Source organism: Mustela putorius, unplaced genomic scaffold (genome assembly GCF_011764305.1).
Source record: "Mustela putorius furo isolate JIRA1106 unplaced genomic scaffold, ASM1176430v1.1 tig00003845_pilon_pilon_pilon, whole genome shotgun sequence".
Lineage (NCBI taxonomy): Eukaryota > Metazoa > Chordata > Mammalia > Carnivora > Mustelidae > Mustela > Mustela putorius.
Genome location: NW_025421998.1, coordinates 44,198,795 through 44,224,032, shown reverse-complemented (window position 1 = coordinate 44,224,032; position 25,238 = coordinate 44,198,795). Strand labels below are relative to the sequence as shown.

Below are 25,238 nucleotides of genomic sequence, written 5' to 3'. Positions count from 1 at the left end.
GCTACAGAAGCAGAAAAGTATATTGTATTTTTTGAAGTTGCTTGGAGCCTGGTTGTGATTTAGATTCCAATAATGAATTAGAGCTGGGCTTGGAATCGGAGCTGAGATCCTTAGGAGGAGAGAGAAGTATCCTTTTCATGGGGGAGTTTGTGCCAGAAAAGTGGAGTTTGTGCCAGAAGCCACAAAAGCAGCTTTCTGGATTAGAGAAATAGCCATGTGATTCTGAGGGCTAGAATTTGTCCTGAAGGCTTGGCATAGATGCCTTCTCCTCCAGCCTATCCAATTATTTTACAAACCATCTCCTATCTGGTAATATATCTTATTGTGTGATCTACTCAGTTTCTGTTACCTAAGAAGGGCTAATACTGATAAAGTTTATTTGCCAACAATAAATATGGAGTGGCTTATGTTTTTGGAGTGGTTGGGAGTTACCTTGAGACCAGTGTTCTCACATTTTATTGTGCTAATAGAACAGCAGAGAATATTGTTAAAATATTGACTATGATTCCAGAGTGCAGCCCAGGGACCGGAGATTCCGCATATCTAATAAGCTCCCAGTTAATTATAACGGTTAGTCCACAGACCTAACATTGAGTAGCAAAACTCCAGATTACTCTAAGCCTTCAGGAACAATTTCCATCTCCTGGGCCCCAGACTGCAAATGTTAGGCTGAAACATGATGATGAGAAGCCTTTCTGACCACTTTATTACTTTCCCTGGATTAAGAAACAAAGTACCATGGTGACATCCAACTATAACTTTTTCTTTTTTTCTCTGTCCTTGTGTTTTTTCCCTTATTAGGAACAGAAGAAGAAGAAGAAGGTTGTTTTTTATTTGTTTGTTTTTATCTATCAGGAGAGAAGGAGAGAGTGGGGTGCCTGGGTGGCTTAGTGGTTAAGCGTCTGCCTTCAGCTCAGGTCATGATCCCAGGGTCCCAGGATCAAGCCCTGCATCAGGCTCCCTGCTCAGTGGGGAGTCTGCTGCTCCATTCCCCCTTTCCCCCCATTCATGCTCTCTCTCTCAAATAAATGAATAAAATCTTTAAAAAGAGTGGGAGAAAGTGAGAGAGTAGAAGATTAAAAGAGGATTTAAACAAAGAGGCTTCAGAGGGGGTTATAAGGTGCCATCTTTTTGCCTCATCTATGTATTGAGCCTACCTATTAAGGGACATTCTTACTAAGAGCTTATGATGCCATGCTTTCAGTCTCAAATTTCATCTGTTTCCCATGAAAAGGAACTATTTTCCCAATGTGCTGTTCAGGGTGGGGGGCGCTTCAGACCCTATTTGGAGACTTCCTGAGCGTGAGGGACGTGCTATAAAGATTTGGAGAGAGTTTGCTTCAGAGAAGCAAATAGCAAATCGTATAGACAAAAGTGAGTAGAAGAACTGAGCCACTAGAAGGGTGGCAGTGAGGTTTCAGTGAGGAGAGCGGCCAGAGCTGCCAGCTACTGGGGAGCAGGACCAAAAGTTAATTCTGGCTAAGTGACAAGCTGAGAGAGGGCAATGGAAAAAGTGACAGCTTATGGAGAGCTTTCATTACCAGAAAGGAAAGTTGGGACTAGCTCCCAAGAAAATGAGGGTGTTTAGAAGTTTCTATTTAAGAAGCTAAAGAATGATAATGGTATTTTAGGAGATGAATGAGACTACCTTTAGAAAGAAAGTATTTTTTCACAGATGTGATGATCATTAAATGGACTACAGAAATAATTCTAGGAAGAAAGAGATTTGAACTCAGTTGCATTCTTTCTGTGTGTGTGTATCTTGAATAACTCAAATGATCGAAAATGAAAATTATAATTTATCAGTTTTAATCTTGACCTGAAATTTAAAATGTTAAAGATGTGGATAATCAGAGCTTAAAAGTAACTGTCAAAAGTATCTGTGCTCTGCTGTATCTTAGTGAAGTCTCTTTAAAGACAGGTATTGAACTCTGCTCTCCACTTTTTCTTTTTCTTTTTCTTTTCTTTTCAATATATATCTAATTACTTTCTATCTGATATAAGGTGTACTATGTAACATCTGCTTCGTTCTCAAAGCCAAGCTGTTTTTCAATTAAAGTCCTGGGAATCTGGGCTATTCTGAATATGCCATGTAAAGGAAAAGGAAACTGTCACAGTGACCATCTCATCTTCTGCCAGGCCACCCTTGCCACGGCATAGGCCATGCTTTGGACTTTCTGACAGGGGCATGTTCTCCAGAAAACCATAATGAACCAGAATGTGTAGTGCCCCTAAGCTCTTAGAGTCAACTTTCTGCATGGCCCGAATAAAGGAGAGACTGGTACAGGGGCAGCTGAATAATTTAGTAACCTTGGGTCATTTGGTGACCCTATTTAGTCTCACTAACAATCACAAAATTGGCTTACCAAGGCCTAAAATGTACCCCAGTGTGTGAGCCTTTAGACACTCCTGTTGCCTTGGTTTTCAACTCTGATGTGCTCATGATTATTGAAAGTAAACAAGCCATCCAGAGCTTTCAACTAAAGTTTGACTTTTAATTCTGGACCTCCCCACTGAACGTTAGCCTGTTGGATATGTCATGGATATGTCCACATCAAATCAAGACATTAATGTTAGACTCATTTATCAACTGCCAGAAACTTGTTTCTCATTCCATGCTCTCCATTTCAAAGAAATGCAGTGTTGCTCACGAGATTGCCAAAGTTAAAAAAGTCCAAGTTATTTAATGAGTCCTTCTCTTTTAACCCTTTCAACTATCCATCAGGTTGCATGGTTTCTAACTCCTCTTTTCTTACAGTTGGTAACTCCTTTTAATTCCAATTGCAATCATCTTGGCACCTTCACAAACCTCATAAACGGAAAGATTTAGTTGGAATCCCAGTTCTGTTATTTGCTAGACTTAGAGTAGATATTTAGATTGCATTTCCTTATCTTAAACAAACAAACAAACAAATGACCTTCCACCTTACAGAGTAGTTATGAGGATTACAATGAGATATTCTAGGTAAAACTCAACACAGTACATGGCTCACAGTAGACATTCATTGAAAGTTAATCTCATGTTCATGCCTTTTGTCTTGAGCATTGCCTGGCACTTGGTAAGCATTCAAATATGTTTCTATTCGTATGTGCATCATATTATGTCAGTGACATCATAATAACCATCGTCAAAGTCTCCCGGCCTCCAATCTTGTGTCCTAATATTCCACCCTCTACCTCACCATCACATCTCGTGATGTATCTCATCTAATTCTTGTAGGATCTCAGTACAAATCTTGGGAGATCTCACGTACATCTCATGAGATCTCATCTAAATCTTGCCAAATCTCTGTCCATATCTTGTGAGATGTCCTCTGAATCTTCGAGATCTCCATCCCAATCTTGAGAGAAACAAATATCGTTGTGCCCTTTTTGCTGCACAGAAGGTGCTTTTCTGGATTGACATAATTGCCCTTGATCTGACCTATGCTTCAGTTCCACTCCTATTTCTACTGTACAACACAAACTCCTTACATTGAGGTCAAGGAAAAATCTGTGTTTTCCCCAACCTGTATTTATCTTAATCTGACAAATTCTAGTACATTGTTTAACATTCACCACAGTGACCTCCTACTTCATATAATCTTTTGTGCCTCCCCCTAGTTTAAATATGCTTGCCACCTAATTACTCTACTCTTGACTTTGTGCACCCAAAGCCCGATATTAAGTAGAGGTAACACATTTGTTGAAATAATTGTTGGGGTATTGGAAAATCATAAGAAAGAAAATAGATTGATGGATAAATAATACATATGTCACATATTAATATAACAATACTGTTTTTGTGTCTATGCCACTAATTCTCATATGTAGGACCTGCTCTGAAAATTAACATTTATCAAGGAAATATTTTTTTTTTGGCTTTTCCATAATCACCAATTCTTCCTTAGGACAAGCAGCCCATTTAAAAGTGCACAGATGGTACAAATCCTGGGGCAGTGAAATAACAATACTAGTAGATTGACAATTAGCCAGTAACTTTGGCTTTGGCCTCAGCTAAAGCATTTGTCCTAATATACCAAGATTTACAGTTTAAATTCTGACAAGTAGGGAAGACTGGTTGAGAAAATGGGCTCTGATTTTTAAAAATCCTAATTCAAATTCCAATCTAGTACTAACTAGCTATATGATCTTGAACATGTTTCCTAACCTTTTGGAGACTCCTTCCCCATAAAATGGAAATAATAATGGTAAATATTTAAAAGGATTATTGGGGGTCTCAAATGAGGTTTTAAACCTAGTTGCATATACACAAGACACATGACTAGCCTAGGCTGCATTTGGCATCAGGTCTGCCTAGAAGTATATAGAATAGGAACTTGGCATGATAGTAGTTTCAGATGTTCATCATCTGGTAGGAACACTCATAGAAATCCATGCAGCATAGTTCAACTGGAAGAAGAGTTCTACATCAGACAGATCTAAAAGCTGCCCTGACTTAAAAATCTCATGATCCACAGAAACTGGTATCTCTTGAAGCCACCTATGGTCACAGCCTGCAAGGTCCCTATAAAAACAAGCCCCGTTCCTAGAGTTGCCACATTCAGGGAAGCCCAAAGATGTGGCTATTTACCATGTATTTGTAGCTTCCCCAGTACAGGCGGTATATCCAAAGGGGCCATTTTATCACAGTACGATGTAGTAACAGAGTTGACTTTCTGACTTTTATCAGATATCCAGGGTAACTAACTAGAGGTAATTAACTAGAGGAAACATGATGGTCACATTCTCTACAAAAGATTAAAAGGAATTGCCAATCCCTCTGCCTGTACTTGGAACATGAACTGAATAAGTATTACACAGAGGATAATATATGCATTTTTATATGAAGACAGTCTCATGAAAGATAAGAAATGTATCTAAGAAGAAATTAAATATGGAAAAATTTTTAAAGAGAGGCACTGTGGAGTTAATGATTTGGTCATTATTTTTCCTGATTTTTGTGAATGAACTCATAAGTGTTAGAATGAAAACTTACTCATTACAGAGGAAGTTTTGCTCTGTAGTTAGTGTTGTACCTAATATATTATTAATGCTCAATATATGCCATTTGAGTAAAAATTGGGTTTTGATCCTTTCTTTCGTTCTAAGAAGAACAGGGCTGACTCACAGGGCCCTTTTACCACAATTCTTGGATGATTCTTCTTCCCAGACCTCTCAATTCAGACAAACTGACTTTGATGCTTTGAGCTCTAATTGTCTCCTAGAAATGCAATTTTCCTACACATGCCAGTAGAATTAAGAAGATTGAATGTGAGTTGTTGCATTAGAATGGACCTGCCTCTCCTATGGTTAATTACCATAGTTAAATATAGCACCTGAATGACAAGACAGAATTATCAGTGCCTTCTCCCACTGGAACAGATGGCTCTGTCATGGCGACAGGCTGACTGTGTCTTGTAAACATGCACTATTGGTTATTCAGAATGGGCAGGAGTTCAACTGAGTATCAACACAAGGCCATCCAATTCCAGGAAAACCACTCAAAGTGCATATGCCTGTAGTCATTGACATTCATAACATCATCTTCGTATATATATGTTTCAGTTTAGAATCCAACATCCCTCTAATTCAAGTAGGAGTAGAGAGAGAAAAGTTTGAACATAAATACTTTACTGATAAGCAAATGTGGGAGATTTATTATTGAGAGGGTATTCTTTAAATCATGAATAGACATATTTCTAATGACTCTGATGTATTTGAGTTACCTATATGTATATTGTATATTAAAGTGTGAACTAGAAAATTTGATCTATTTGAATAAGCATACATTATCATAGTAAGCGGCAGCTGAAGTTTCAAATGGTATTAAAAATAATATTAAACTTATATTTTCTATTTAAAACACTATTGTATTAAGTAAGCCAGGCATGTTTATTTAAATCACTCAACAATGAAAAGTACATGTTAACGGCTCTTGGTTTCACTTTTTCTAAATTAAAACAAATCTGGAATGAGTGAAATGAACAATATGGTGAACTTAGTTTCAGTTAATTTTGCTTCGTCCCTTTATTTTCTATTTCCTATGAATAGTTTAACAACTCTTGCAAAATAGGAGGAAATGCAAATGTTAGCTTTGAGTCTAACTGCTTTTACACATCATAAATGTTGATATATTTTCAATGAAATTGGAATTGTATCTCCAAGTAGAAATAAAAATGCCCAAGCTTATTTTACTCTAGAGCATAGAAGACAAAGTTCATAACTGCTTATTAGTCTGTGATGAGAATACCAATGTTCTTTTGCAGCTTCTGCCGGCAAGAGAAGCTGCCAATGACCTTCCAGTCCTGTGTGATCACCAAAGAGTGCCAGGTGTCAGAGTGGTCAGAATGGAGTCCCTGCTCAAAAACGTGCTATGACACGGCATCCCCCAAAGGCACTCGTGTCAGGACGCGGATCATTAGGCAGTTTCCTGTTGGCAGCGAGAAAGAGTGTCCAGAACTAGAAGAAAAAGAACCCTGTGCGTCTCAAGGAGATGCAGTCGTCCCGTGTCCCACGTGAGTACATAAGGACTGCGGCTTCCTCTGCCGTGACGTCTCCCCAACCTGCGTGTCTCCCCACATTCCGCTTACCCAGCTGACGCTAAATGAATAGTATGTTGAGAAGTAGGGATTTTTATTTTTATTTTCTCCCACTTAGAATCTGTAGGAGAAAATAAAATACTGTTTTTACAAGCACTGTCCTTATAGAATTCTGGTTTTACAGAGTAAATGTGTCTTTAGCGACTTATATTTCCAAAACTCTCTGAAGTCTAGATTTTTAGCAGCAATTCTCTGTTGACATATTTCTGTAATAGGGATTGATAACTTTCTTCCGTAAAGGGGAAGATAAGATGTTAGGCTTTGGGCAAAACAGGTGTCTCAGTGGCAGTGACTCAACAGTACTATTGGAGCCGGAGATCATATATAAACGAATGAGTGGATCTGTTCCAATGAGCCATTATTCATAAAAACAGTGGACAGGATGGATTTGGTTGTTGGGTCATAGTTTGTCAACCCCCGTTCTATAACATAAAATAAACTTTCAAACTATAGGTTCCTGTTGCTTATTAAGCAAGGCCTATTAAAATTCAAGATTACAGATAACAATCCTATCCAATAGGATAAAATACTACACCACAGTAATGAGCCTTTAAGCTACTGGAGGACAGGATTGTACTTATTAACTTCCTTTTTTTGTTTTTTGTTTTTTTTTTTATTTGTTTGTTTTTTATCACCAGCATATATCACAGGGCCTGGCACACAGCAAGTGCCCAATAAATGTTTATTGAATTCTGATGAAATAAGGCCAATTCTGAAATATTTAGCGATGTATCCTAATTCTTCTTATCCTTAAAAAAATATTTCCAAGACGTTACTGTGAATTATCTTAGCAATAAATACATTTGAGCCTAGTCATATTTATAAGACAACTTAAAGAATCTTAGTTTCTCAGAGATATGCACAAGCTTTATTGAGAGCTTTTCTGGAATATTCCAAACATTTAAAGAACCTGCATACAACGCAAACTTCACGAGCCACTGAGGAGGAAAATTAATCCTACCACTACCACTTCAAACAATAATAACAAGTAATAGCAAAGATGGTGATGATTTACATGAGACCTTCAGTTACACAGCACTTTGGAATCGTCTGTTCTCTCCTGATATAACAAGGGGCTGAAAACTGCAGGGAGTTCCCTTCCAAACTTCTCTGCTTATCCCACTGACCCTGTGTTCCTCTCTATGTAACAGGCTGGAGGAAGTTGTCAAGATCTCCTGTGTTTTATCTCCTATGAGTTTCTTCCTTTTTTGATTCAAGCTAGGTGTTTTATTCTTTATCCTCTCAGATATTTGAAGACCACTGACAAAATAAATTGATGTTCTGAATCTCTTTGTCCTCTCTCTTTTTGGAGGGTAGCATTTTTATAGCATGCGTGACCAATTTACATCAGAAAAAGTGTAGTCCTAGGATGGCCTACATTCAGACTCCATTCTATAAAAAGTGAAATTTTTATTTTAACTCAACTTATGAATAATTTATTTGGTTTGACATTCCTTGTCACCCCCCCCACCCCGTGGTCTTACTCAAGACATTAATTATGCGTGTTTTCTTTTCTTTTCTTTCTTTCTTTTTTTTTTTTTTTTAATTTACCTGAATGCTCTACTTCCTTTATAAACATAATGTCGGGAATGTTGTTCCTTGATGGCCCAGTCCTGCACCTGTGTTGAGCCATTTATAAAAATGAGAGAATGGATGTGAAGGTCAGGTTGACTGTCTGGAAACTTCACCATTGACAAAGCAAAGCACCTAGATTGGACATCTGAAGGCCCATTTAACTCTTTTGTCTAATTGAGATGAACATTAGCACCTCCATTTGTACCTGTGTTGGCTGTTAATCTGATTACTGAAGAAGCTTCTTGGGTAGAGTGACACAAAGTGCTACATGAGCCATTTTCATTGTGCTTTTAGAATATCCATTTTCCTCGAGGTAGAGAAATGCCATCACTCTCTATCTTTAGTGGCATCAGGAAATAGTTCCCTGGCCATCTCCTTAAAGCACGTGTTGGGCTGACAAACCCCGACATTTCTTTCACATCATAATGTTGATTGGAGCTTTAATTTAGAACCACAGATCGTCTTTCCTGTGTTCCGCTGATTAGAAACGTCAGCTCTTTTCAACATTCATCAGGCACTCATCAGGGATTCTCAGTGCTACAGAAAAACATTCATTCTTGACAATAAGGAGAAAACTCGGAATTGTTATATTTTTTAATCCTAACACACAATTATAATTTTGATCCAGTACGAAGTAGCAATTTTCATGCGTTTTATTAAAGGCAAAACAAATGTTTGGGTTGGTCGTCATTTAGAATGTTTTCCATTCCCAGAGTCACTCCTCCTTTGTTTATAAGCATCCAGAAAGGGCAAGCCCGAGTTCAGCTTAATTGAACATAAAATTTTATGTTTTCAGCATGATGCTCTCTTTTCATAAAATATTTATAAGTAACTTCCAGTAATTGCAATTAAAACAGGATCATCCTAAATTTAACCCCTCTTTAAGTGGAGCACTGCTAAGGATGAAAGAGAGGAAATTGAAACTGAGTCCGCACCACAGATGTAGTAGCCTGTGGTTGATTCGAGAGGAAAGTGTTTTTTAGATTAATCTTCTTCAGAAAAAAAAATTGGAAGAGCAGAGCAAAGTTTTACTCAATAAACATGGTTGTCATTGCCAGCTTTTACTTTTTTTAGGTACGGCTGGAGAACTACAGAGTGGACCGAGTGCTGTGTGGACCCTTTGCTCAGTCAGCAGGACAAGAGGCGGGGCAACCAGACAGCCCTCTGTGGGGGAGGGGTCCAGACACGAGAGGTATACTGCGTGCAAGCCAATGAAGACCTCCTCTCACACTTAAACACCCACAAGGACAAAGAAGGTAAACTGTCTTCTTCTTCTTAAGGACTTAAGCATGGAGATTGAGCATGGAATCACCTTGCAGGAAGATAGATATAGATATAGTTATAGATATAGATATAAATATAGATATACTTATAGATATTTGGAACATGAATAGTCATGATTCTATTCACATCATGGTTGATATCCACTATGGTGAACACTAATTTAAATTTTCATTAAAAAAAAAAACAATTCAATTCTGTCTCTGGTCAATTCTAATTTACTGACAAGTCTCTAAATTTTCTTAATGCAAACTCTAAGTCAAAATTTAGCAGGCATAATTAATTATAAAAATAGAACAAAATGTAAATATACACATAGAATGCTCATACATATTCTAAAGTCGGGAATTTCCTTGAATGTGATGTAAAACCTGCTTGTGAAAGAACAGCCCCTTTTGCTGTTTGTAATATGGTTGAAAGATAAATATATTGAAGAAATAATGATGTATTTATTGAGTGAAATTTTCAATGTGAATTTAAATGAGATAAATATGGAAAAAGTGCAGAATACAACTACAGTAAAAAAAAAAAAAACAACTGAAAGGCATGACATTTTTTAAAAACCGTCTGTTTAAACCCTTGACCTGGCAGACATATCTTAGACATTTTTTTGGTCTGAATCTCAATGTGAGGACCAGACTCGGTAAGTGTGCCAAGGATAAGTGAGTGCAACATGGCCCATGCTTAAAGTATATATTAGTATTTATTAATATTACTCTAAAATTCTAATCATTATTGGATCAAGTTTGTATTTAGTTAGTTACTCTTAAGTGCCAACAAATAGGAATATTTTTAAACAATGTTAGAAGCATACCTTCTTACCTTCCCTTGATTTGAAGGATAGCAGGGTTTTTATCATTAGACAGTTTAATAAATATCTGTTAGTTGCCAGCAGAGTTCCAAAAATTGTGTAAGGTAGTGAGGATGGAAATATCAGTACAAATTCCGTGACAAGAAAGTGCTCCTGGTTAGCGTGAGGGCACACAAACAAATATAATACAATATGAACTACAATATGAATATAACTTGAGTTTCAGAATAGCGGTAGGAGTATCATAGAAACAGAAACAGAAAGGAAGTGGCCTACAGCTGAGTGATAACACACACATTCCATACAGTAAGTGGGTAAGGAATGCAAGAGGAAGTTTATTACAGGCAGGGGGGACAGCATGTATTAAAGCACACCATTAGGGGCTCCTGAGTGGCACATTCGTTAAGTGTCTGCCTTCAGCTCAAGTCATGATCCAAGGTCCTGGGATCAAGCCCCACATCAGGCCCCCTGCTCATTGGGAAGCCTGCTTCTTCTTTTCCCCTGCTTGTGTTCCCTTTCTCGCTGCATCTCTCTCTGTCAATAAGTAAATAAAATCTTTAAAAATACAAATAAAAAATATATATATAAATAGAGCACACCGTTAAAGAAAAGCAAAAACAAAAGAGAAATTTTGCTAAGAAAGATGAGAATGTGGTATTTGGCAAGTTGAAATAGGATAGAATAGTACTTCCCAGCAGATATGTTCGTTGGTAAAGGAAAAAAATAAGAATAAAACCCCCAAAATGAGAATATTCAGAGAAGCATTCTGATGGAGGACCAGAAGAGAAGGGAAAGAACCAAGAGAAATGGGTGTTTCAAAAAATAGGAGATGACTCCTCTGCCTCTCCCAAAATGAGCAGTACCAGTGACCAGCAGTTCATAGAAACAGACACTGAAGTTATGCATTTGCATCTTGCAAAATTTAATTGTTTTGTAGCTGTTAACTTTACATAGCATGTCAACTCATTTAGGAATCTAGCCTCAGGATACATTTTGCTACTAATGTATCTTGAGGTTGTAAGGAAGTAGCATAAAACATGTAATGTTAGTACATTAATATTTTCTTGGCCATTTTAATGGCTACATTTTTAACACTCTTAGGTGGATTTATTATAGCAGTCCTTTCAGAGTAGTATAATTTCATTGCTAGAGGTAGATCAGATTTTAGTTTCTGAATGTCAATTATGTCCTGTGGGTTATTACTTTCAAAAGATCCTTCAGAATTCTGAATTGCAACTGCGTATTTCTTTTTTAATCATTTTGCCACAGTCTCCCTACCACTGTCAAAGCATGGAAGAGCACCAAAAATAAAAGTCACAGTGTAAAAGGAAAACAAAAAGAGTATCATTGTTAAGCTGTGTCTCTTGGACAAAAGCAAATGCCAAAACAAAACCCATGGATATGGAAATAATTGATATGGCAAAAAATAATGTTTACCAATAAGTATATAGGAACTTATGTCCTTTCATTTCAAATAAAAGCAAGAGTACTAGTAAGATTTATGTAGTCTTTGTAAAAATAGTTAATTCTCCCTAAAAGTTGCAGCCTTTTTTTTTTTTTTTTTTTGGTCAGAACTGAGGCTATATGAACTTCCTCCCAGAAGCACTTAACATTTCCCAAAGGTATATTATTCAATATGCCAGGATCCCAAGGGTGACATGTAAAGACTATAAATTTGTGTGAATGGAGAATAATTAGGCTGTGGGCTGTGGGGATTGTGCACATTCTGTTTTCCTTCAGTAAAAAGGAAAGAATGAAAGCTTACTTTATAAAGAGAGGAAAAGTTCTCAAAATAACTTCTTCAATCAATCCTAATAAGAAGGTACTGATCTCAAGTAATCCTGATCGTGTAACTATGAACAGCCTACCCCAAGAACAATTCATATTGTTGTTAATAAGAAGAACAAAGTCTATGCTGTTGCTTATGTCGATTCTCACTATGTGTTCCACGAATAAATGTCTTGTTTTTACATGTAACCTAGCTATTAAAAAATACCTTAACCCAAAATAAAATACTTTAACTCAAAATAAAATTTCCCGATACAGAAATACTGAAAACAAGTGATAGGAAGTTCACATAAAATTCCTTTATTGTCTTGGCACATCACATTACACAGAAGAATGGTAATGACCACCTAAGTACAAGGGCAGAGCCATGTTAAATCACTTTATTCATTGGTGTATTCACTACTCTTCATAGAGTCAAACCACACCACAAAAATTCTCCTCCCTGGAGCTAATATATTTAATTTCCAGAAAATCAAAATATGTATTATTAAAGTAGTCACAAAGTATAATGTATTATATTTACAACCTAGTATCCTACCTGTGTTGGTTGAATTATATCATTAGAATATTCAATAAATTGGTGATTATGTCTATTGACAATAGGAAAAATGTATCTACTTGATATTGGAGAGTATCCACATTTTATTCATGGACTGCTGCAGGCCGTAGGTATCCCTTCCAATCCTGACAAACTTTGCCCTACAATATTCAGGTGAGCAAAATTCCCACTTCTTTAGAAGAAAATTTTGACAGGTTTCTACTGAGAGGAGTTAGTAGTAAGACCCTGGACAATTTCTGTTCAGCTGGCTGATCAGAATTCCACCAGACTGTGAAGAATGTTTAGTTTATGAAAGCTACCCTTATCAGAATATGACAGGAAGAAGCCTTGCCCCTGGGGAGGTTAGCAGTAGCTAGAAAGCTGATGAAAATGTTGCTGATCATTGGATGCATGAACATGAATTGATTGTTGAAAGAGCTCAAAGTGAAATGAAAGTAGATTTTAGCTATGGTAATTCAAGAAATTCTTTCTTTTGATACAGATTGAACATGTTTCTAAATGAGGGGAACCAAGAGCATTGGTTATAAAGCACCATGAAATTTTCCGTGATATGTATTTTAGGAAAATTTGGAGCATTCTTTTGTAGAAAACATATCAAAAAATCCACACTGAAATCTGGATAAGGTGTTTGGAATTTGAGGTTATTAAGAAAAACAGCCTGGATAGTGAGGCTATATGATGACATAAAATAAACCAGCAGGAAGTTTGGAGGATCAGTGGAAAGATGGCTGGAAGGAAGGATGGTTGAACTGTGAATGGGTAGAGCAAGAGATGAATAAAGAATTCTTATTTTCCCATGTTCTGCCAAGAAACAGGGAAATAAAATAGTCACCATCTCTAAATGGAATGCAAATTATTTATAATTACAGTCGTTTATCTATAGTTTCCATAAATAGCCCACTTTAGTCAAGCTATTTGGGGGGAGGAAAAAAAGGCTATGCTTATGGTGCTGTTTCCCTGTTATTTCAGAAAGTAAATATCAGAGTACGTCGAAGTCTAGTGCTGCACCTTTCCTATCCATCACTTTTGAAATAACAGGTAGGTGAGAACATTTTACATGCCATTTAAATCAGAAATGCATATCAAAGATTCTCTGTACATTTCCTGAGGTAAACCATCCAGGAAAGATAGAAGTTTACTTTTACTTTCTACTTTTCTAGAAATGTATCGAAGATACATTTTGAGATGGAAGTGCTTTACTGTTTCTTGACTTTCTGCAGTATCATTATATAGATGTAAATTTTAGAAAAACATAAAAAGATTTTAAAATTTGCTGGCTTAAAAATGTCAGTAGGATAACATAATTATATATACAGATATATAACATTTGGTTATGAACACTTCTGTTGAAATAAATTAATGAGAATATGAGCACTTTTCACAATGTATCATATTTCTAAGTACACCACTTTGTGCTCTACTAATTTTAATAAAGTAAATGAAAAAGGAACTAAATCATACCATGGCTGCCTTTTGGAGACAGTCTACAAGGATGCAGTTGGATGTAAAAAACACTGTGATACAATTATAGAATAATTAAAACATAGGGTATCCCTGAAAAAGTCAGATATTTCTTGGAAATTACTTCTCAGGATATTTTGTGGGAGAGAAAGACTGTTAACTCTATCAAATTTGTGGTGAGTAGATTACAAAATAGAAAGTAAGATGCCAAGAGGTGTCAGCTGCTGGGAAAGAAGCTAATAAAAACTTAACATGCTGGGAATTAGATTAAGCTGGTCAGTGGTCTACCCTCAAGGTAACTTAGAATTTTTAGTAGAGGAAGAGCTTACTAACGAGATATCAAGAAGTACTCAACCAAAAAAGCAATCAAAAGAATATATATATATATATATATATATATATATATATATATATATATATATATAAAGTGAGACAGCTTGGAAATCACACAGGCGTGAAAAAGGTCTTATGATACCTTTGACTAGTTGACATTTAATAAACATTTCTTGTTTGACATGTTAACTCTCCCCTTTGTAAAATGCTATAATTTTTAAAATTTGTCTAAAAATTATTTTTTTTTAACATTTCAAATGCACTTAAAAAATTCCTGATTTCAGCAAGGGGTTATAATCAAGCAGACCCTTCATTCCTGAATAAACAGTTACTCACACTTCTGACTTTGAATACGGGAAACATGATCTAGTTGGAGCAAATGAGGAAAGTCAAAATTCAGGCACTGTGCCTCAATTTGGCCAGTCAGTTAAGAGAACATGTTTTATGTATCTTATTTCTCTTTTCTAGTTACATAACAGCTTAAAAACCTCTTTTGGTGAATTTTCATCTTAAGGCTATTTTCCAAAGAACCTAGACAGATAATCAGGAAACCTCGTTTTCATTTCTGCCTGGCCCTGTGTCCTTATGTGCATTATTTAACTTTATTTGCCTAAAAATACCTATTAAATGATTCCTCTGTTCCATTTCCAGTAATATGGCAGATTAGAATAGCTGAAAACCTTTCCTTACAAAACAGGATACAGTATTATTTTAAATGCTTTTAAGTGCAGAACTGAGGTCTTGATTAACCAAATGATTTCTCAAAACAAATCAAGAAGGTTGAGGTTTCCATGGTCGCCCTCAGGCAGTAACTGTACGTACAGAGGGAGGGTTACCCATTACAGGGATTTTGGGCGGATGACGCAGATAAGGGGAATGACATATAACTTAGAGCTCCCCCCCGCAAAAAAAAAGTGTACAAGCAGAAGTACTGCTTTATTTCATCAACCTTAAAGGGTTATTGTACCAGCAAATGAGTAGAGAAACTCAGTTAACTTATAAAGGAAAAGTTTTGGCAAGGAAGCAGGTCAGTCTCAACCTCAGTGTGAATAAACCTCTCCTAAGAGTTCCAACTATGGGCTTGGACTCACCACTAATTAGTTACGTTTCTAATTTATGGTACTTCCATGAGTCCAAAGACCACAAAGCTGAGAAATTAGTATAAGAAATGGCATCAGGCCAATGGTACTCCAGATTGCCTGACATAAGGAAAAGCCAAAACTCTAAAGATGCAAATACCTTAACCTAAGCCACAGCATTTCCCCAGATAAACTGTGCCATCAAAACTGCAAACTACGTGAGGAATAATAATCCATTTTATACAGGGTTTAAAATACCTAACAAATATTAAGATGAGACTTGCAGTGTTGGAAATATTGGAAATAGCAGTTAGAGACCATAAAGATATGTGCTAGAACTTACTATAAAGGGAAAAATTAAAACATTAAATATAATGAGTCACAGTAAAAAAAGACCAGATTTTAAAAAAAGAAAGAAAGAAAGTAAAAGATGTTCTAGAACTGAAAAGTGCTTTTATTGGAAATAAATAAATGGGTTGATGAGATGGACTGAGTTTAACAGTTATTAGTAAGCTCAAGACAAATGTAAGGAAATTATTCAAAATGCAACATTGAAAATAGGAGTTAAGAATAAAAATGAAGTAAGTCATGCAGAATTAAACAAGAAGGTTCAGAATAAGAGAATGTATGAAAAAGATGAGAGAATTTTGTAGATTTGATGAAAGATAAGAATGTACAAAATCAAGAGTTTCCAAGCAGTATGATAATATATACATGCTTTGATATAGTGAGTGAGATTTCAGTTCATCAGCTATATAAGGACAAAGTAAAAGGAATAAAGAAAAGGCACAAATTAACTAAAAAGGAATTAACAGTTTATAGTGAAATTCTCAAAAGCTGCAAAAAGCAAAATAACAACAATGATATGTTGAAAGTGCTGAGAGGAAAATAAATGTCAACTTGGATTTATTTATCCAGCTACCTACCATTAAAAACTATGGACAAAGTGAAAGGGTTTTGCCTCTATGAAGCTCTCACTGAAAGAGCTCCTAAATGATAATGTTTAAGATGAAGGAAACTGAAACCAAGAACAGAAGAATTCAAGATGCACAAAGAATTTGATAACCATCTGTGTGATCTAAGTAAGTCTAGATATGATGACGCTGTATGAATACATGACTAAAACACTCTGGTAATCTATGGCAGAAGGAAATGATAAGGAGTATGTTTCAGGGGAGATATTGAGCTCCCTTATATTGTATTAAGTCAGTATGTATTTTAAAAATGTAAGAATAATGATCAAAGTAGAAATTATTAATATTATAATTACATAATCATATAAAATAGATATATATCTATAGATATATATACACTCTCCAGTCCAACAAAGGAAATAAACAGGACTAAATAAAGTTCAATCAACTCAATGAGAATAAGATGTTAAATAAGAGAAAACTTGTTTTTTTCTTACAGAGATGATCTAATTAAGACCAAATAAAGAGAAAAAAAATCTAGAAATATGACTTTTATATAAGTCATATTTAGTCAGAGGTTATTACAGAAAATTATTTTGTTTTAATTATTACTGCATCTATGAGACCAATCAACTAAATTATAAAGTATTCACAGTGATCAAATTAAGAATGTGGATTAATCAGTCCACCATTCACCATTGCTGGCAAATATGTAAACACACAGACTACACATGGTGTATTTCCAGGCAATAATGCAATCTGTACATATAAAGTACAGTTGAAATTTTTATTTTCTCTAGGAAATAATGTAGATTGACTTAAATTATGCAGCATCAAAACTCTTCAGAAGATTAAATGCTTTATCAATTAAATGGATAATTTTATTATTCAGAAAACTGAAGGAGAGAAACCCCCAAAAGTTCATGTTTCAAACCTTTCTCCCTTTCTGTCATTCATTTTTCCCAGTTTGCTAATGGGAAAGATACATGATATGGGCATTATTACCTAGGCAAAGACAATCATATCAAAGGAATTATTACCTAGAAAAGATAAAAGTTATTACCTATGTTGGAGTCTTGAATGAAGTCATAGATGGTATGCTGATAAAATATGTGAGTACTATTATGCTAACCAGGATAAAACATTGGAAAATAGTTTTTATGACACAAAGAGAGGTTAATAGGCCAGAAACAATGGAATTTCTCCAGCAGCATGAAGTCTAATGAGATCGTTAAAATACCTAATCTTAAGTCCCAAGTGTTGAGTCCACAAGAAAACAATAGAAATAACAATGGTGATAACAGCAACAGTATTGATTGAATTTATTAAGACACTATGTTAATTGTTTGGTTGCTGCAAAGACTAAAAGCTTAATGTGGGAAACAAACAGTTGGAATCAGGGACTTAATATTAAACTCATTCGTGTCCATTCTCCACAGTGTTACTCTTCTCAACGTCCATCCCCATCTGACTGATGAAGTGCTACAAGTCTGGATATCTCACTTGATAGTCCTTCATTCACACAGTAAATACTTATTGAACAATTATTAAGTTTCATCACTGATTTAGATGTTGAAGACAGAATGTTTAAAACAAGCGGACTTGATCCCTATCTTCAGGGTACCTATAGCCTAATCGTAACCTTGTAACTATAGTTTCATTTACTGGGGTTTCAGAACTGACCCTTCGCTAGGCTGACATGAAGAGGCCCCACAGATTGAGATTCTTCATTTAAGCCCTGAAAGAACACTACAGCCATGGTTTATCCTTAGTAAAGAAACCTTCAGCGTATTCACTGGGTGAATTATTTTTCTGAAAAGTATATATCCTCAGAATGTAGTTTAAGTATCACCTGGATGCTTTAAGAAAATGCAAAAATTCCCAGATGTTGTCCACTGAGATTGTGATTCCATTAAGTCTGGAATGGGTTTAGGAATCTCTGTCTTTTTTATAAACACCATTGTGATTATAATCAGGACATGATTTTACCACAAAGCTCTTGAGAGCCCTTTTTTAGAAGCCTTTCCAAAACTGTGGGAGAGACTGGGACAGGGGTAGGGAAGCTCCAGGTTTACTAAGGCTCAAAGCTTATACAATTTAAGGGACGCTTATTATTATTATTGGTGGTGTTGTTGTTATTTTTATTTATTTTTATTTTTGTTGTTGTTGTTGTTGTTGTTATTTTTAAAAGCAGAATTCCAAATACAAAATCACTAAGATCTCTGCCAGAGTCTTCTCAGAAAGGGACTGTGCATGACAAGGGCCCTGAACCTTAAGCTTCTGGGGTTTCTCCATAAATCTGTCCCAAATCCTAAAACAGATTTTTGGACTCTATTAGATCCAAAAGAGAATCACTGCCCTTAGATGACACACAGAAACAAAGGCATACATGTCCAGAAAACAGGTTTTCTGCAGTTCTGGAGGTCAGCCTGGGGAGGCTGGGATGTCTGGGAGTCACTGTATGCCCTCAGAAGGGAAATAGAACTTTGAATTCTAAGTGAAGTAGAACTTTGAATTCTAACACTGGTCTTATTTTCACTCATCAAGCCTAGTTTTAGCTTCCTGAGCGGCAAATCTTTAGAAAACCACGAAACCTTGCTAGTTGTTAAGCTAGGATATTGGAGAGGAAGAACACGTAATGCTCTCAGATACTGTTTCATCTTCCTTCATACCTGTAACTCCAGATGGAACAAAGCCATGGCTGTTCGTGAAGGACCTTCCTTTAATGAAAGAAAGATGGTGGATAGAATGTCACGTAACCTGACACTGTCAAGTGACTGTAGTACATGTGCTTTTTGTAACCCTTAAGCACTTATTTCTCTGAGTCCGTTGTAGATGAATGATAGCACCAGAAGGAATTTTGAAATGAGCACTCAGGGATGCGCGGTGGTGAATGAATAGCATTTTTTTTTTTTTTTCAGAAGCACAGTCCTGCTCTCTAAGAATGTAAAAGAAATGGTTTGTGGCTGACTGTTGCCTGCCTTGCTGATGATTGCTCAATAGGGAGTAGCTACTCTCACCAGTGTTAACAGAGGAGTACAAACTACATGGTGGAACTCATTAATATTTATTCCTTCTAAAAGCAATGGGCAATAAAAAGGGAAATAAACCAGGGAGAATAGCAGTGGGAAAAGGAAGCCATGACAACAGATTCATCTTGGAAAGGTTTCACCATTTATTGCCCACAAAAATACACTCAAAATACACACTCCGTATTGTCATATTATTAAACTGGAATCCACTAAGAATACCTCTTATGGGGTGAAGTCATTTATGAAAAAAAATTGTATACTGAACATAATTAAGGAATTCAGAGTAGTCATCCATATTCTTAAAATTATATGCATTTGATGTACTTCTTTACAATTTAGTATTTTTTATGTTCAACAAAGCTACATGTCCTCAATGTTAGAGTCTGGGCTCTATGTGCTAATATACAAGGACTTTCTTGAAGCTAAGGATTACCTATCAGTTGCAACAGTGACAGTTGGGATCTCTGTCATTTTTTTTTCTTGATGCTTCTCTACTCTCTGCAGTAAAAGCCCTCCAGCCATTGTCCCCAAACTATCCAAGTAACTCCTCCTATTTCAAATAATCTTTTTCACACTGTAAGGCCTCAGTGATCTATCTCTCTTCACCCAAAGCCGAAAGCCCTCTCATACTATATTACACAATTTACCACTTGATTACATAGAATTCTATTATTTTACAATTCTCTCATGAATACTTATGCCAGCCCCCCAATATTTCAAGTTTCCGAGGAGGGCACTGTGTTTTTCCTTCCGAAATGTTAACAGTAATATCCACCATTCTTACCGGAGGTCTCGGTACATTTGCTATTGTGTCATTTAGAAATATTTTAAGACCGAGGAAACCCTTCAGTCAGAGGATCTTGATTTGCTGGGCATCTGATTCATCGAGTTTCATTTTAGATTCATCTCTGTGTCTCACCAACTTCATTTTTTTCCTCCTTTGTTTTCCTGTCCTCTGCGGAGGCCTAATGAGAACATATGTAAAACACATCCTAGCATAAGGCCTTGCACTTACTACTTGCCAAAATGAATATTCATTGCTTTTGTTTTTATCTTTACTTTTCTGGTTAATTTGAGAAAAAGGGAGGGATATTTTAAATAGTTTTACTTTAAACCTTTTACATGTAGTAAAGACTTAATAGCATACCAGCCTTGGTAGCTGAGAAACATAACAGGATGTATAATTCATGGAGTCTCTTTACGATATGTCCCAAGGTCCTGCTGCTTTCTTACCTTATATATGAAATTGCTCCTTTCTTGGAAAGTGTAGACTTTATTTATATTAGTCCAAACTAAAAAGAAATATAACTAATTTTACTGCTAGAGTTATGAGAGGCAGATTAATTACAGCTTCCTTTACTTTGTGACCGCGAATCCCTGAGAAGTTTAACCGACACTCTGTGGTTCAAGGATTCTGAAGGAAATGCTCACAGGAAATCTGGGATTGTTTGGTTGCTCTACAAAGAACACTTTCACCATTGCTCAACCTGAGAAGGCCACTCTGGTCCGTCTGCCCCTTACATTACACAGGATTCCTAGGTATCTAAAACCACATTGATCAGGTAGCATTATGCCTTGGAGTACTTAACTCTTCTTGTCCAAATAATAATAATGATAATATGGAGATGAAGAAAAAAGAACTTTTAGAAAAATAATTGTTTTACATGTTCTCAGCCAGGTCTGATTAGAAAGTCTTGGATCAATTAAGTACCTACTTCCTGAGAAATTTCTAGAAGTATTTTGAAATAAAATCCTGTTTTTCACTAGGAAAGCTGTTGATCCATTTCTCACTGTCTTCCAAAAATATATCCACAGCAAAGGGGTAAGAAAAAGAACTAACATGTTGTGATAGAAAATATCTTTCCATCAATACATGACTAAGTGGATAATTGGAGAATAATTTTCCTGACAAACAAAGGTAGTAAGTAATAGTGGATGGATTCAAAGCCATTTTGCTTGTTTGTTTGTTTGGTTGGTTTTGTTATTTTGTTCTTTCTAAACTGCAATAACAGTTCTCTGCCCTTTGAATTTGCTTCAGAGTAAATGGCTGGATATAATTACTTTCCACAACTTTATCAAAAACACAGAAGTAAGTGGATTGTATTATCTGATATTATCTCTATTACAAAAATAAATAAACCTGCCTCCAATAACAGAAAAATTGAAGGAAAAATAAACCTAATTTAAGCCTTTTTAGGATTCATCTCAGAGTTTATTCCTGAGATGGTTCTGTAAGGTCATGCAGATTCCTGTCAATGATTATGTGAACCAGCATTCTATTGAATCATATGAAATTGCTAACTCTGTAGGTCAAGATCTATAGTCTAGTGGCAATTTCATATGACTCAACTGAGTAAGTACCCTTATGGTTTTGTATCTGCTCTTTGTCCCAGACTTTCCATTGTCAGAATCAAGCCTGCAGCTACTGGCTATGAATTATAGTCAATGTTTTCACATGAACAGTATGCATTTGTGCTGTATGTAGTATGCTTTAGAGAGAGTAATGATTCTCTTCTATAAATATATGTAGATTTCCCCATAGTAGATATTCTTTATGGGAAAATAACTCATATTGTTGGTTTGGGAGTGACTTGAATTTATCAAGTAGCTTTTATTCTGTGCATAGTTAGAAAAGAATCTCCTGCATTCGGTGGTGTTATTTTTAATACTTATCTATGCCTCGGTGTTTTTTTATGTAAGTATATAACAGTAAAAGGACATAAACTGATTTTAGGGATAAATTGTTGAGTAATGTGGGGCTAAAGAAAAATACTAATAGGTGAATGCCAGTAACAAATGTAATAAAGAAGATGTACAAAATACATGCCATAAGATCCTGTGATTCTCTTAAAGTAAGACCACAGGTTTTGGCTCTAAGCTTATAGTAGCCGATGCAAACAGGAATGCTATGTTAATAGTGAAATTCACAGTGTCCATTGAACAATAGAAAGCATTTTCAAAGGAAAAGCAGAACAATTTCTGTGTTAGAAAGAAAATTCACGTAGGCCTTCATAAAGAAGACACTGTAACTATATTAAATTATATCCTCATTAACATTTTTATAAGAAACATCACAATGAGTTTTATTTATTTTCTTTTTAAAAAGATTTTATTTATTTTTTTGACAGAAAGAGACAGAGCAAGAGAGGAAATGCAAGCAGGGGGAGTGAGAGAAGGAGAAGCGGGCTCCCCACTGAGCAGGAACCCTCCCCAATGCAGGACTCGATCCCAGGGCCCTGGGATCATGACTTGAGCTGAAGGCAGATGCTTAATGACTGAGCCATCCAGGCACCCCCACAATGAGTTTTATACAGAAGCTTTTTCTTAAAGCAGTTTTCCTCAATGTAGGCCATTACATTAAATATGGAAGTTAATTCAGGAAAAAGAAATCAATGTGGGTTGTGTAATGTTATAAAATTTATAGGTCTCTGCTAAGCGAGATAACACAGGTACAGAGTTGAGAATATCTAAATGAAAGGATGTACAGCTATTCCCTCGGGCAACCCTTCTTAGAGCTTTGATAGATACTGGGAAGCAGAGAGTTCCTTATATCCCCTGACACAAGGATCTGGAGTACTGCTATTCTGGTTTCTGTTTAGGTGCAGTTAAATGCAGAGACACATTTTCCAGTCATCATCTAGGAGAGGATAGGATTAGCGTCCTTAAAGGAAAATCAAAAGGCTTGACAAAGACCTAAACTTGAATAAAATATTATGTCACTTCAAAAAGAAGGATGAATCCACAGTTAAACTAGATGCAGGGCAAAGAAAAACTTTAGGCACAGATAAAGAAAAATCCAAGGTCATAAATCTATTCCATAGCTCATAAACCATAGCAAAACTCTGAAACACATGCAAGTGAGACTACCGTCAACAATAATTCCATCTCTTAGAAGAAGTAATTTACCTTTCCATTATCTTCTTTAAGATAAAATGACTCCCACGAATAAATCTATGGACTTAAAGGAGTTAACTTGCAGTAATAATGATAATATCCTATAAAAATTATGTGAGACATTGTTCTCTTTTATATTTATTTGCTTATTAGACCCTCACCACAGGTCTATGAAGTAAGTACTATATTTATATAATGTTGAGATAAAGAGAAATTAAATGATTTTATCAAGACATTTATCTAGTAAATATCATAATGAGGATTGTAGATCAAAATGGCTGGCTCCTAAACCTGTGATCTTAACTCGTTGTGCCCTTGAGTTAGGGTTATTAATTGTAAGCCAGTTGCCAGTTTAATTTTGGACAAAAAGTGAACTCTTCTCCAAGTGATGCTGGTTTTAGAATGTGTGCCTTCTTTTAAATATCAGTTAGGTCTCAGAGCCAGTGGTCTAGTAAGGTTATTCTTTTTTTTTTTTTTCAAGATTTTATTTATTTATTTGACAGAGAGAAATCACAAGTAGGCAGAGAGTCAGGCAGAGAGAGAGGAAGGGAAGCAGGCCCCCTGCTGAGCAGAGAGCCCGATGTGGGACTCGATCCCAGGACCCTGAGATCATGACCCGAGCCGAAGGCAGCGGCCTAACCCACTGAGCCACCCAGGCGCCCCAAGATTATTCTTATTTAATGATAATAAAACTACAAATGTATGAAAATGCCTGTGTTCCAATTTTATATGGCAGAAAATCACTCATCCATTAGACCAATATTTACTGAGTGCTTTCTATGTGTAAGCACTGTTTAAATACTAAAAATTGAGAAGTGACTAACACAGAATTCCTTCTGTCACAGAGTTTACATTTTACAAGAAGAATAAGCAAAGAAATTAAATAAATAAGAAATTATCAGGCAGCAATAAGTATCATGCAGAGGACTAAAATAGGATGATGTGAGAGAAAGTGACTGCGGAGTGATATTATTTGGAACTCCAGGGTATTTACCTCCCCAAATTTGTATATCTAGCCCAAAATTCTCCCCTGAGGAGCAAACTCATATATTCATCTTTCTCTTTGACATCTTGAATCATAACACTCAGATATGCTTATCTCCCCTCCACACACTCTTGTAATGGCAAAATAAATAAAAGTTTGAGAACAACATCAGAGTGCATATATCTAAATAGTTCAAGCTGCATGATCTTTTGAATAGATGTGTTAATACAAATCCCTTAAAACTACTTAGGGGAAAAAATATCACTCACAAAATAGGCAATATGTAATAAGTGTTCACTGAATAAATGAATAAATGGACTTAGTAATGACCCCTAAGAGCTGATACATACGATTACCAATTACTGTTTCTCTAGTAAAATTTCTTCTTCTAATAGCCAGAGATGAAAATTCTAAGTCATGTATTTAGAAACTCATCACAAAACCTGTAAATAATCAGCCTAAGTAAATACTTTAAATCTTCAGAAAACCAAAGATGTTAGGCTTTTGCTTCCAGCCATAATCAAGTAACTGGAACTCTCTCAATAAGAAAAACTATACAGTTGAACAAAATATGCAAAGCAAATATTTTTAGACATGAAACAACAAGCAGTAGTAGACTGTGATCACAGTTGTGAGGTAATCAATCACCCTGGTCTTCTGCTGGAGGCTCTTTCCTGACACAGAGAAGGAAAAATGAAAAGCAAGCATGGTATCAAGACTTGCTGAACCAAGAATCCAACATATAATTTCTGGACTGCTAAAGGGACTGGAAATTTCAGGGCAGGGTAGAGTGAAGGGGATTCTGCATCGGAGGGAGTTGGGCAGAGTCCGGGAGTCTGTGTGGGGATACACTATATACACTTGGCCCCAGGCTAGGCTGCGCATGTGCAGAATTACACTCCGTAAAGTGTAGCAGAAGACCTGAGCTGCAAGGCAGGGGCTGAA

At 36.0% G+C, this 25,238-nt stretch overlaps 1 protein-coding gene across 3 annotated transcripts in view; it reads left to right on the top strand.

The window, feature by feature from the left end:
* Positions 1-25,238, top strand: part of THSD7A (thrombospondin type 1 domain containing 7A) — a 465,278-nt gene that overhangs the window by 250,404 nt on the left and 189,636 nt on the right. For 2 of the 3 annotated variants that reach the window (XM_004743432.3, XM_004743430.3), the window contains exons 3-5: positions 6,249-6,497; positions 9,231-9,412; positions 13,565-13,633. In XM_004743432.3, the coding sequence (XP_004743489.1) occupies positions 6,249-6,497; positions 9,231-9,412; positions 13,565-13,633 (500 nt within the window). The remainder of the gene's footprint in view (positions 1-6,248; positions 6,498-9,230; positions 9,413-13,564; positions 13,634-25,238) is intronic. The other variant, XM_004743431.3, reaches the window with a different exon arrangement.